This window comes from Geotrypetes seraphini, chromosome 5, assembly GCF_902459505.1.
Source record: "Geotrypetes seraphini chromosome 5, aGeoSer1.1, whole genome shotgun sequence".
Taxonomy (NCBI): Eukaryota; Metazoa; Chordata; class Amphibia; order Gymnophiona; family Dermophiidae; genus Geotrypetes; species Geotrypetes seraphini.
In genome coordinates this window covers 249,890,311-249,903,461 of record NC_047088.1, presented here as the reverse complement: position 1 = coordinate 249,903,461, position 13,151 = coordinate 249,890,311, and the positions used below count along the sequence as shown (strand labels likewise).

Genomic DNA, 13,151 nt, shown 5'->3' with positions numbered 1-13,151 from the left:
ACGGGGTTGCACCTGCAAGAGATACCTGGACAGAACACTTTCATTCCAAGCAGGCAAATGGAACAAATGTTTAACCAACTTCATCTCAAACGCACTGTCGTTCCAAACGTTTAGGAAGTCAATCAAAACTTATCTCTTGGACAAATTTCTCTGATCCCACTTCAACCTGATGTACACTTCCCCCTCCCTATTCGTGGTTTCGATGTTTGCGGTTTCGATTATCCGCGGTTTTTCCCCATGCCCCCCTGAGAATCGCTCGTTGTCATCGACAAAAAAACGGCCCTAGGGCTCGGAGGGAAGCGATCAGAGGCAGCGGGGGGAGGGGGGGGCGATTGGAAACGGAGGGGGGGGGGGCGATCAGAGGCGGCAGGGGGAGGGGGGCGATTGGAAACGGAGGGGGGCGATCGGAGGCGGAGGGAGGGAGATCAGAGGCGGCGAGGGGAGGTGATCAGAGGCGGAGGGGGGGGGCGATCGGAGGTGGTGTGGGGGCGATCGGCGCATGGACCTTACCTGGTGGTCTAGCGGTGACACGGGGCAGGAGCGATCTTCCTACACTCCTGCCTTGTGCAGAGCCAAGCTGTGAGTTCCCGTGGTCTCAAGAGACTACAACAGGGAGTTCCTGTTGTAGTCTCGTGAGACCACGGGAACTCAGCGGCATGGCTCTGCGCGGGGCAGGAGTGTAGGAAGATCGGTCCTGCCCCACGTCACCGCTAGACTATTACTTTATATAAAACCGGGAAGAGGAAAGCCTGCCATTCTGAAGAGGTTGGCCTGCCAGCCAGAGGGAGTAGGCATCCCTCCGGCCAGCCTTGATGAAAAGGGTCCGGGGGGGGGGGGATCCGGTGGGCTCTGGGGGGCGGCGGGGGGGTCATGTGTTTGGAGGAGGCTGCCAGCAAGAGGGAGCGGGCATCCTTCCTTCTGGGGATGTTGGGGGGGGGGGGGGTGGTAGCAGGAGGGATTCGGCATCCCTCCTGCCGGGGTTGTTTGGGGGGGGGCAGGATTTTCCTGCCGCAGCCACTGAGCTAATCGCAGCAGGAGGATTCCCTTGCCGCGATTAGCTTAGCAGCAATGCGTTTATGGCATGGGTGCCGGTTACAAAATCTGGCAGGTTAGGTGGTGTTAGGCGTCTGTCCATTTGGGACGCCGGTGTGCGATTCTCCTCTGCCGCTTAGGTGGCTGCTGAGACTGGCATCCTATAATCAAGCCCTTTGAGTTCCGCATGGAACTCAGCTAGGTGTCCGCAATCAGGGCCAAGGCACTGTTTATAGAATCAGGCTTTTACAAAGAAATGGAAAATTGTCCATTTCATGGCCTTAGCACGTGGGACTGACCTGCGTAAAGATACACTAAGGCTATTTTCTACTGCATCTTTGTAAAAAGCTCCCCCAGTTTCATATCATGTTCATATACAAAACATAATTTCATATAAAGAAAAACATTCAATCCCCATTACTATAATATCAACACAAATCAGCGGCTTCTTGAACTAATTACACTATAACCCAGCCAACTTTTCAGCTTTTTTCATAAGTTTTTAGCTATGCTCCATGGGCCTACACAGCAGATTATAAATGGTTTTAAATATATAAATAAACAGAGATCAGTACAGAAATGAATTAATGAGCATATCCTAAATTCGTAGAGGCGATAAGAGAAGACAGCTTACTTTCAAAGGTGATTGTAGGGTGTTCTCGCCTGAGGCACTGCTGCTCCTGCTCGGTGTCGGAGAAATCCGTTTGTGTACTCTGCGATGTAGAGAGATGAAATGTCAGCAGTAACAAGCCTGGCAATGTCTGAGAAATAACCCTTAATCTTGGCACTCCCATGATGGAAGGCATGTCCACCGATCTAATGTCCAAGGTCAGGCCTGAGAAGATTCCTGTAATAAAAACAAATACCGAGAAACTAAGCTTTATTAATGTTTCGGCCTTAGGAAATTTTGTCTTTCAGTGCCTGTTTCATGGACTATCTCCCCATCCATGACAATATTCATCATATCCTGAACAACCAGCAGCTACTATTTAATTCAGTGGTCTCCAACTCAAACCCTTTGCAGGGCCGCATTTTGGATTTGTAGGTATTGGGAGGGCCGCAGAAAAAATAGTTAATGTCTTATTAAAGAAATGACAATTTTGCATGAGGTAAAACTCCTTGCAGTTTATAAATCTTCCCCCCTCCCCTGAAGACCTGCATGTTCCCCACTTCCTTGTAGCGTCCTCCAGCTTACCCCCTGGCCTCCCCAGTCTTAGTTTCAGCTAATTACTGCAGCCTGCCATCGGCCTCCGCAACACGTTCCCTCTGCCGCAGTCCTGCCCCTCCTCTGACGTCGGGCAGGATTGCGGCAGAGGGAACATGCTGCCGAGGACCACGGCAGCCTGCAAGGATCGCTGAAGCACCGGCAATCCTCTCTGCAGGCCGCGGTAATTATCTGAAGGTAAGAGTGGAAGGCCAGGGGGAAGCCAGAGGAAACTGCAAAGAACGAGCAGCACTAGTAGAGGCTGCGTGCCGCAAAATAGTACCTGGCGGGCCGCATGTGGCCCCTGGGCCACAAGTTTGAGACCACTGATTTAATTTTTTTTTTGGGGGGGGGGATTTACTAACCGCTTTTATGAAGAGATTCACCCAAGACGGTGTACTGCAAATACAATGCAACATAATTCTTACAATTTTGTTAACAGAATAAAAGTAGTACAAAGACCAGTGGTGTGTGGTCACGGCCTCCAGGGGATTCACCCCAGTCCTTAAAGGCCCTCAGGGCACTGCTCTGAACTTGATTGGTTGAGCAGGCAACAGGCAGATGCTGCTCAGCCAATCAAATTCAGATTAGTACTGTCAGGTCCGTCAGGGGTTTTTATTTTGTTTGTTTACTTTTGCTTTGATGTGGTTTGACTGGTTTAGCAGGCTCTCTACTCAACCAATCAAACTACATCAAGCAAAAAGTAAACAAAAACAAACAAACAAAAAATTAAAAAGCAGATCGTAGAGCTGGGGATTCACTGAATCCCCTGAAAGCCCTCACTGCACACCACTGGGTGATAGGGATAAATGGGATGGGATTTGATACGCATAAATTAAAAAAAAAGCATGCACCAGTGATGCACTGGGAATGGCTTTAGGTATCTGGCCAATTGTAATCTTAGGCCACTTCCATTGGATGTTGTGGAGAGGGGCAGCAGGAGGGAGTGGGCATCCCTCTTGCCAGCTGACTTGCGATGGGGTTCAGGGGTTCACTGCCATGGCCGCTCAGATGATCGTGGCAGGGTGATTTCCTTGCAGCGATCAGTTTAGCGGCCGCATCTAATTGAAATGTAGGCCAGCATTTCAATGGCCTATATTTCAGGCACCTATCACAACCCTAGGGAGACACCTAAGGCCGCTTAAGCTCGCCTAAGGCCACTTCCGGACTAAACAATGCCTACGCCCAGCCTTGGGCAACTTAAGCATCCCTACGCATCTCTCTCAACCACGGCAGATGCCTACACTGTAGGTGGCCTGCCTTGGGTTGTTTTTTTTTTTGTTTTTTTTTAGAAAACTTGCATCCTAATTAGCTGGTTAGACAGCGGTAGGACATCTACCGTCGTCTACAATCAGGACGCCATTTATGGAATATGGCCTTAAATGACTTACAGAGAGTCACAAGGAGCTGCAGTGGGAATTGAACTCACAACCTCAGGGTGTTGAGGCAACTACTCTAACCATTAGGCCACGCCTCCACAATTATGTGCATTTAAAGGACAGCACTTGAGCAGATTTTTGGCATTTACAGTACCCATGTACTGGTATGTTCACACAGTATTCTAATCATTCATATTCATTTGATATTTTGTTGCTGACTGGTACCTAGGGCACCGAGTGTACCTACTTCACTGGCTTTCTGCTATTGTCCAATGGGTGTCAGGTCAAAAGTGCGCCGGGACAAAGGCACGCCCAGACAATTGAGCGCAGCGCGCGCCACCACACCGCTCTAAATTACTGTTTTTAGTGCTCCGACAGGGGTGTGTGGGGGGTGAACCCCCCACTTTACTTAATAGACATAGCGCCGCGTTGTGGGGGCGTTGTGGGGGATGTGGGGGGTTGTAACCCCCCACATTTTACTGAAAACTTCACTTTTTCCCTGTTTTTAGGGAAAAAGTTCAGTTTACAGTAAAATGTGGAGGGTTACAACCCCCCAAACCCCCCCATAACGCTGGCGCGATGTCTAATAAGTAAACTGGGGGGTTCCCCAACAAAACCCCCCGTCGGAGCCCCTAAAAACTGTAATTTAGAGCGGCGCGGCGGCGCGCGCTGCGCTCCATTGTCGGTGTGCGCTTTTGTCTTTCGCGCCGTTGTCTATGAACCGTCCAATGATTGGGTCCCGGACGGATGCGTTCTTTTCTCTCTTAATTTTGGAGTTCCTTTCTTCCCTATTTTAAATTTTCTTGTGTGCACTGCCTTAACCTGTTTTGAATTCTGTGCTCTATCAAGTGTAATTAAATATTAACCTGGCATGTAAATGCTGATGGCCTTTCTATGGAATTACCCCTATATGCATCGTCAGCAGGGCAGGATTAACCAATAGGCCAAGTAGGCATGTGCCTAGGGCCCGAAATGGGCCCCTCCAGCATCGATCGGCAACAAGGGCCCCCCCCCGATCGGCAACGAGGGCCTCCCCGATCAGCAACGCGGCCCCCCCCCCATCAACGGAAAGTAAGACAAGCAAGGAATGCGGGTAAGAAAGGCAACGGGAACTGTAATTGTGCTGCTTGCCCAAAGCTTCCCTCTGACGCAGCTTCCTGTTTCCGCCTGGGCGCATGGTTGGGTGGGGTGGGGCGGGGCAGGGGGCCCAGCGTACTTGTGTGCCTAGGGGCCCTCGACGAATTAATCCTACCTTGATCGTCAGTAAAGATTTTTGAAGGTCCGTGCACAGTTGACAATTTAAGCCTCATTACAGACCAAGCAAGGGCCTTCTTTCACAGTCATCAAAGATGTGTAGCACAGCCGTATTACATCTCCTGTATTACTCTACTCCCAACAGCGTGACCATGCTTGACACTAATAAATTCAGGTTTTACAGGTATTAGACAAATTGCGCTAGGCCATTACTACATAAAAGAAGTGGTCTGCGTTTTGTTCTACTGTTGTGGGGTTGTTGTTTTTTTTTTTTTTTTTTTTTCCTTTAAGAGGAAGCCTTGAGCCAAGGATGAATGGTTTGGCATTTCAGATTCCCACAAATCAAACTTGCCAAACTAAACACGAGCCGTAAATTCAAGGCAAGTGTGTTTGAGTGCATTAAATGCTAAATTAAGCTGCTGCTACTGCTATTCCACTATACAAAAATATCCGCTCACATAATTTGTTGCCTTCCGTCCTGGAGTTTCCGTGATATTGTGAGTCAGAGTCTAAAGGGCTTCGCCTGCAGTTTCTCTTTCCTGCATTGTTTTCTGAATTTTTGCAGGACTGAACCCAGACTACACAACTAAGGACCAGAACTGTCTAGTGAGGAATATAATGCCGGATTCTTTCTGTTTCTACCTGATGCGATAACATAACATAAACATAAAACCATATTTGACCTGAAAAAATGGGACCATATCACCCCTTTCTACTACAAACTCCACTGGCTCCCTATAGAATCCAGAATCATGTTCAAATTTGCCTGTTTCTGCTACAAAACAATATTTGGTTTATCCCCAAGCTACATCACCCCCCACCCTCAACCACAACTATAAGAACTCCCGTAAAATTCAACTCTTACGCCTTCCAAGCCGCCAAACTAAACCACTGGCTAGCCCAAATGGTCCTCAAGGCCTACAACTACCTCGACTTTAGAAAACTAGTCAAAACTCACCTTTTTCGAGACCAAGACCCTTAATGCCCCTTTGCTTCCTCCTCCTCCCCCCCTTCTGATCTACTCCCCTCCCCCATCCCCCTCCTCTCCCCCCCTACTTCTCTCCTTGCGGTTCGCAACTCTATGATCAATTGGATATGTAACCACTTGTAATCTCTGTTTAACTAATGTGAACCGCCTAGAACTCTTCGGGGTATGGCGGTATACAAAAATAAAGTTATTATTATTGTTATTTCTATACTGCAATACCGTGAAATTCTATGCGGTTTACAAAAGAAGTTTGGAATGCCCAACACTGGTCTCCATATCTGAATGATATAACACTGCTGGAGAGGGTGCAGAGGCAAGCGACAAAGCTAGGAAAAGGTATGGAGGACTTGAGCTACAAAGAACGCCTCGGAAGACTGGGATTGTTCACCCTCGAGAAGAGAAGACTGCGAGGGGATATGATAGAGACTTTTAAAATACTAAAAGGAATCGATACAATGGAGCAAGCTCACTCACCAGCAGGGGGAAAGGATGGTGAGCAAGAATCAGCGTTATTCACATTGGCAAATGTGACTCAGACTCGGACCAGAGGTCATGGCCTGAAGCTGAGAGGGGACACGGCCAGGACAAATGTCAGAAAGTTCTGCTTCACACAGCGATTGGTGAACGCCTGGAACTCTCTCCCGGAAGAGGTGGTGGAGGAAACCACCATTCTAGGATTTAAGAGAAAATTGGACGCACATCTTCTTGCAGGACACGTTGAGGGATTCGAGTGACTTAAGGTATTCGCCGGGGTACGCCTGGCTGAGCCTCCGCGTGTGCGGATCGCCGGACTAGATGGACCCCGGGTCTGATCCAGTGCAGGCATTTCTTATGTTCTTACAATTTAATGGAAATTTCAGTGAGAGTTACCCGAAAAACTAGCAGACAAATAAGTTTATAGGTTTCTCCCAAAATATTGTTAGGTACTAGAAGTCACTATCAGAACATAAGCATAGCCTTACTGGGTCATAACATAACATTGTACTTATAAACCGCATAACCGTAAGTTCAATGCGGTGAACAAAAGATTAAAAATAACATAACCTAAGGATGATTTAAATTAGTTCGCTAAATATTTTGAAAAAAGATGAGTTTTCAATTGAGTTCTAAAGTGCTTGTAAGAGCAAGCACGACGCAACGGCAGCCTAAATTCCCTGTCATAGAAAGCGGCCTGAAATGTATGTTCCGAGGATTCCTTGCTCTTACAACCTTGAGAAGACAGAAAATTAAACAATGCATGTGATTCTCTCCTATGGTCAGACCAAAAGGAAAATGAATCTGTCAGGTGCAACCATTAAGTTTTTCAATGTAAAACGAATAGCAGATTTCCCAAGTCTTCCGCTTTTGCGGGTCTTTCCCTGTCCTCCTGCCAACAGACTGGGATCTCCCGCGGAGTTTCCTCCCTGTGCTGCGGCAGCGGTAAAGACCTGCAGCAGGAAGATGTCCTTTCAGGAAGGTCTTTCCCGTTGCCATGGCACGGGGAGGCAACGCCCTTTGCCTCTGACCTCCAATCAGCTGTGCCAGGGATGGAGCAATGGGTGGGGCTGGGCGGAGCAATGAGTGGGGCAGGGTAGAGTGATGGGTGGGGTGAGGCAGGCTAGGGGCTGACCCTCAATCTCCCACCAAGTAGGTTGGCCCCTCTCTTCCACATGCAGGCAAAACACACGTGCGTTCCTGCAGGTATTTTAGAAAGATCTGTGTCAGCAGGTCTCTGTGTTCTATGTAAAATAGGGTTCCACGTGTCCTTTGTACCCCTTTTTCCTTTTCTAGGAGGGGCACATCCAGATACGCAAGACAAGCTGATTCTCTTTTTTTCTTTTTGTTTTAATACAACTTATCAGTGCTAGAATTAAAGCATTCCCATTCATTCATTGTGTCAACCCTCCCCCCCCCAAGAAACCTGGTTCCAAAACCACAATAATTAGATAGTTCTTCTTTTTCCAATTCAATATAACTCCCCCATATGTCATTAAATTTTGCCCATTGATTAGTTAAAAGGGCCGATAATTTATATTTTTCACATACAATTCTTAAACGTTCCCTTACATCTCTTAAAAGTAGGTACATTTAGCGCCATTGCTGGGCTAACGTTAATCTAGCAGCTATGAATACCAGGTCCAGAAGTTTAGATCTAAAAGATGTTAAGCCTTCTATTCTTACTCCCAGCAAAGCCCTTTCCGCATTAAGCTCAAGTGGGGGTCTGAATAAGTTTGCTTACATACTCAAATACTTGCTCCCAAAATTTCTGGACCCTTTGACATTCCCACCACATATGATAGAATGTGCCTCTTTGGCCACATCCTTTCCAACAACTAGTATCACTCTGCTTGGTATATTTGCTAATTAGAACAGGGGTAGTATACCAACGTTCTAACGATTTAATAGCATTTTCCACTAAGATGGCCGCCCTAGCTGTCTGAAAAAGATGTGATGTAATTACCCCCCACTCGTCTATGGACCATTCCTTCCCCAGATCTTTTTCCCATGCTTTCATATATAATGTTTTGGTTGTTTTGTCTTTATTTATAATTTTGTATAACCAAGAGACACACCCTTTTGCTACTGGTTCTCCTAACCTTTTTACGAATTCAGATTTTCTAAAACTCCATTGTCCTTTGCTTTATATGTTAATATATAATTTTTTATCTGGAGATATGGGAAAAGATCTCTCTTTTCTAATTGAAAATGCTCTTGAATATCTATAAAAGCCTTTACCTCGCCATGTTCAACTAGTTGGCCAAAACATGCTAATCCTTTTACCTCCCACTTCTTAAAAATTTCCCGTTCTCTGCCTGGTGTGAAATCTTGTGCATATATTACAGGAGAGATAAAAAAGCCTTTTTCACTACCTTTCTTCCCTACAGGGAAGAATTTAGGTGGTGGGTCATTAGAGTGGGCAGACTTGTTGGGCCGTGGCCCTTTTCTGCCGTCACCTTCTATGTTTCTATTGTTCTATGTTTCTATGTAAAAGTTTTTTCTTAACACTTTTCCAAATTTTCCAATGAAGGTAAGCCTAAGCCTCCTTCCGTCTTGGACTTAAACAGTGATTGCTGTCTATATTTTGTTCTGTATCTGTCTATTTTTCTATAGTTGTTACTGATTGCATATTTTAAAGTCATCTGACTTGACCTCTTTGAACCCCCCCCCCCAAATATAAATGATAATTACCATTTTCTCTGCGTACAGTGTACTTTGTGTTTTTTTAATTTTGTGGTTATCATTATGTATTAATAAGAGTATATTGTGTGTATAAGAAAAATGGATGGAAAAATTGCATTACAATTAGTATTATTATTATGGGGGTGGGGTCAGGGGTGGAGTTGGGTGGGTCTAGGGCGGAGCTTGGGTGGGTCTGGGGCAGAGCTTGGACGGGTCTGGGGCGGGTTGGTATTTGTTAGTCTTAGGGGGTACTTGGCTTGAAGAAGTTGAGAAACACTGCCCTACACTGCACCTCTATCTCTCCTATAATACCATCATATAGAAAAGAATAAAGAAAGGAAACGATTGGCTGTACAACATTACAAAAGTGTAGGATTCTGGTAGTGAATAATTCTTTTTAATCATATCTCTATTCTACCCTATTCACCATCCCCCCCCCCCCCCACACACACATACACTCTCTCCCTTCCTGGCCTGCCCCCGCCCCCCAAATCCAGATCCTTTAACACAAGAGGTTTGTACTCTATCCCCCACCCCCTTCTTAAAGGCCTGCAATTTAATAAATGTTTCACTTGTATTTAAATGTGCATTATTTACTGCAAGTAAAATCCATTGCTTTTCAATTAGCTGATAATAACACGCTAGCAGTTTTAATGCCTGAAAATTGATTAAACACCATCAGAGCCACATACTAATTAGCAGTGTGTTAAACAGTTTATTGCAGTTTAATTACACTGAAATCGCATTTCATTTTGAACTGTTATCAGCCCCGATCCGAGGAGGTGCAGCGGCCACGCCGTGTCCTGTTCGCCAGCGAGTCTCTACATTCGCTGTAGACCAAGGGCAGAATACCTTCCGTTTTCTCAGTAAGGCAAAAAGGAGCCAAACGAAAAGAAAACTCCTTTCCCTTTACTCGAGGACTCATTTCCGTTCCCAGGACCCAGCCTCTCAAGCGTCCTGTGCTTTCTTGAGCATTTGGCAGAAAGGAACAAAGACCGACAATTCTCTTTGCCCTTTACCCCAACGCCAACTTTGGTATTTAAGGTTTAACTCTCCACCAGGCCTTTGACTAATGTATACTGAGCTTCTAGGAGGCAGAAGAGAGACAAAATACTATCGTTTATAATAACTCAGTGACCCCACAGACGCCTCCCTTGGTACCTTCCAGTGGTGACAATCAACTAGAAGAGAATGCTCCCTTCTCAGTTGAATTCCCTTTAGATGCAAACACAGTGGTTATTCAAATACACCATCCTCTTAACCAGCTCCACCATCATACTGAAAACACTGCAAATAGCAAAGTCCTCGTTTAGCCTGCAGGCCACACATGTATCACTCTATTACCTATTTTCCCCTTTCATTCTATACTAAAGAGTGCCAGGGACACTACAGTTTCCGTTATAGAATGGAATATACAAATCCCTTCTATCGTCTGTTACATTGGCTCCCGACAGAGGCGTGAGTACTATTCAAATTTTCTTGTATCTGTTTTAAGTTGATTTGGGGAATTGCCCCAACTTACCTTCTAACTCATTTTACGTTATACAGCCCAATGAGGACAACTAGGAGTTCTAATGTATGTGTCTACCCAAAAATTACTGGCTGAAGATACAAGACTTTTTTGGATAGGACTCTTGCATTCCAGGCAAGTAAGCAGCAGTCCTGGTGGGGTAATTGCATCGGTGGAGTCATGATGTCTTATGGTGCATTTCGAAAAGTAATTAAGTCAGCGTTGTTTGACAAATTCATTTCCTAAAAGTGGATATCAGGGTTAACAAAAAATTTTTATACTAAATATTGTTAAGTAACGTGTATTTGTAATTATCTGTATTTCGCTGATTGTCCAGCCTTCTTCTGTGTAAACCGCCTAGAAATTGTTTGATTATGGCGATATAGAAGAATAAAGTTATGTTATGTTAGAACACGGATTGCGTTTTTGCTTCTAATGATTCTCTTTTTTCTTTCAAATTTCCATAACCTTTATTAAAATTAAAACTATATAGGTGCTTTGAAAATACTCGCATTCTTTCCATTAGTGTTCCAGTGTACTGTAAGTCACATACTCATAAGAGAGACTTCTTTGAAGGTGTGAATAAACATGTGGATAAAAATGAGTCGGTTGATATAGTGTATCTAGATTTTCAGAAAGCTTTTAACAAAGCTCCTCATGAGAGGCTCCTGAGAAAATTAAAGAGTCATGGGATAGATGGCAAAGTTCAGTTGTGGATTAGGAATTGGTTATCGGATAGAAAACAGAGGGGAGGTTAAATGGCCATTTTTCTCAATGGAGAAGGGTAAATAGTGGAGTGTCACAGTGGCTGGTGCCATTTAACTTATTTATAAATGATCTGGAAATTGGAATGATGAGCGAGATGATTAAATTTGCAGATAACACTAAACTGCAAAAAGTTGTTAAAATACATGCAGATGGTGAAACATTGCAGGCAGACCTTAGGAAATTGGGAGATTGGGCATCCAAATGGCAGATGAAATTTAATGAGGACAAATGCAACGTGATGCACATTGAGAAGACTAATCCAAATCATAGGTACCAGACGCTAGAGTCCACCAAAGAAAAAGATCTGGGTGCTGAAACCTCCCGTCCAATGTGCGGCAGTGGCCAAAAAGCAAACAAGATGCTAGGAATTATTTAAAAAGGGATGGTTAACAAGACTAAGAATGTTAGAATGCCCCTGTATCATTCCATGGTGCAACCTCACCTTGAGTATTGCATTCAGTTCTAGTCACCCTATCTCATGTAGCAGAACTAGAAATGGTTCAAAGAAGAGTGACCAAGATAATAAAGGGGATGGAACTCCTCTCATATGAGGAAAGACTAAAGAGATTAGGGTTCTTCAGCTTGGAAAAGAGACGGCTGATAGAGATACGGTTGAAGTGTACAAGGTTGAAGTCTACAAAATCCTGAGTGGTGTAGAATGGGTACAGGTGGATTGATTTTTTTTTTACTCTTAGAAATAACAAAGATTAGTGGACACACAATGAAGTTACAGGGAAATACTTTTAAAACCAACAGAAGGAAATATTTTTTTCACTCAATGAATAGTTACGCTCTGGAAATCATTGCCAGAGATTGTGGCGAGAGCTGGTTTTACAAAAGATTTGGACAAGTTCCAGGAGGAAAAATCCATGGGGGAAGCCACTGCTTGCCCCGGATCGGTAGTATGGAATGTTGCTACTACCGTATTTGGATTTTTGCCAGGTGCTAGTGACCTGGATTGACCACGATGAAGATGGGCTACTAGGCTAGATGGACCATTGGGGTCTGACCCAGTAAGGCTAGTCTTATGTTCCAAAAGAAATTTGAAATACAGCATTCCACATGCCTTCATGACAAATAAGCAACAACAGATACCTGCTACCAATAGAGGTAAATTTCCTCTGTTATAATCAGGTGTTTGATATTATGTTAAAAGCCAAAAGGGGATAGATTCCGTACAAACGCAAGGAAGTTCTTCTTCATCCAGAGAGTGGTAGAAAACTGGAATGCTCTTCTGGAGGCTGTTATAGGGGAAAACACCCTCCAGGGATTCAAGACAAAGTAGATAAAGACAGGTTGTTCACCCTCTCCAAGGTAGAGAACGAGAGGGCACTCACTAAAGTTAAAAGGGGATAGATTCCGTACAAACGTAAGGAAGTTCTTCTTCACCCAGAGAGTGGTAGAAAACTGGAATGCTCTTCCGGAGGCTGTTATAGGGGAAAACACCCTCCAGCGTTTCAAGACAAAGTTGGACAAGTTCCTGCTAAACTGGAACGTACACAGGTGAGGCTGGACTCATTTAGAGCACTGGTCTTTGACCTGAGGGCTGCCGCGTAAGCGGACTTCTGGGAAGGATGGACCACTGGTCTGACCTAGCAGCGGCAATTCTTATGTTCTCATATAAAACAAAAGCGCCCATCAAATTTGGAGGAAATTCTCTGCTTTTTGTAGTGGATTTGAGCAAACACAAGGTGAAAACGAGGAAGCAGGTTTTGGAATACAAGCCACGTCTGAAACAACAGGGCGCCAAATACAGCGAAATGAGAGTCCCGGTTAATAATAAAACTAAAGACTTTACAAATCTTACAGAACTAGTCAACTTCTTAGAAGAAATTCAATCGAGTACTATCGACAAAA

General features: G+C 44.9%; 1 protein-coding gene across 5 annotated transcripts in view; it reads right to left on the bottom strand.

Annotated features, from left to right (window-relative positions):
* Positions 1-13,151, bottom strand: part of SEMA5B (semaphorin 5B) — a 653,562-nt gene that overhangs the window by 325,623 nt on the left and 314,788 nt on the right. For all 5 annotated transcript variants that reach the window (XM_033946987.1, XM_033946982.1, XM_033946985.1 and 2 more), the window contains one exon: positions 1,667-1,879. In XM_033946987.1, coding sequence (XP_033802878.1) covers positions 1,667-1,838 — 172 coding nt within the window. In that variant the 5' untranslated portion in view covers positions 1,839-1,879. The remainder of the gene's footprint in view (positions 1-1,666; positions 1,880-13,151) is intronic.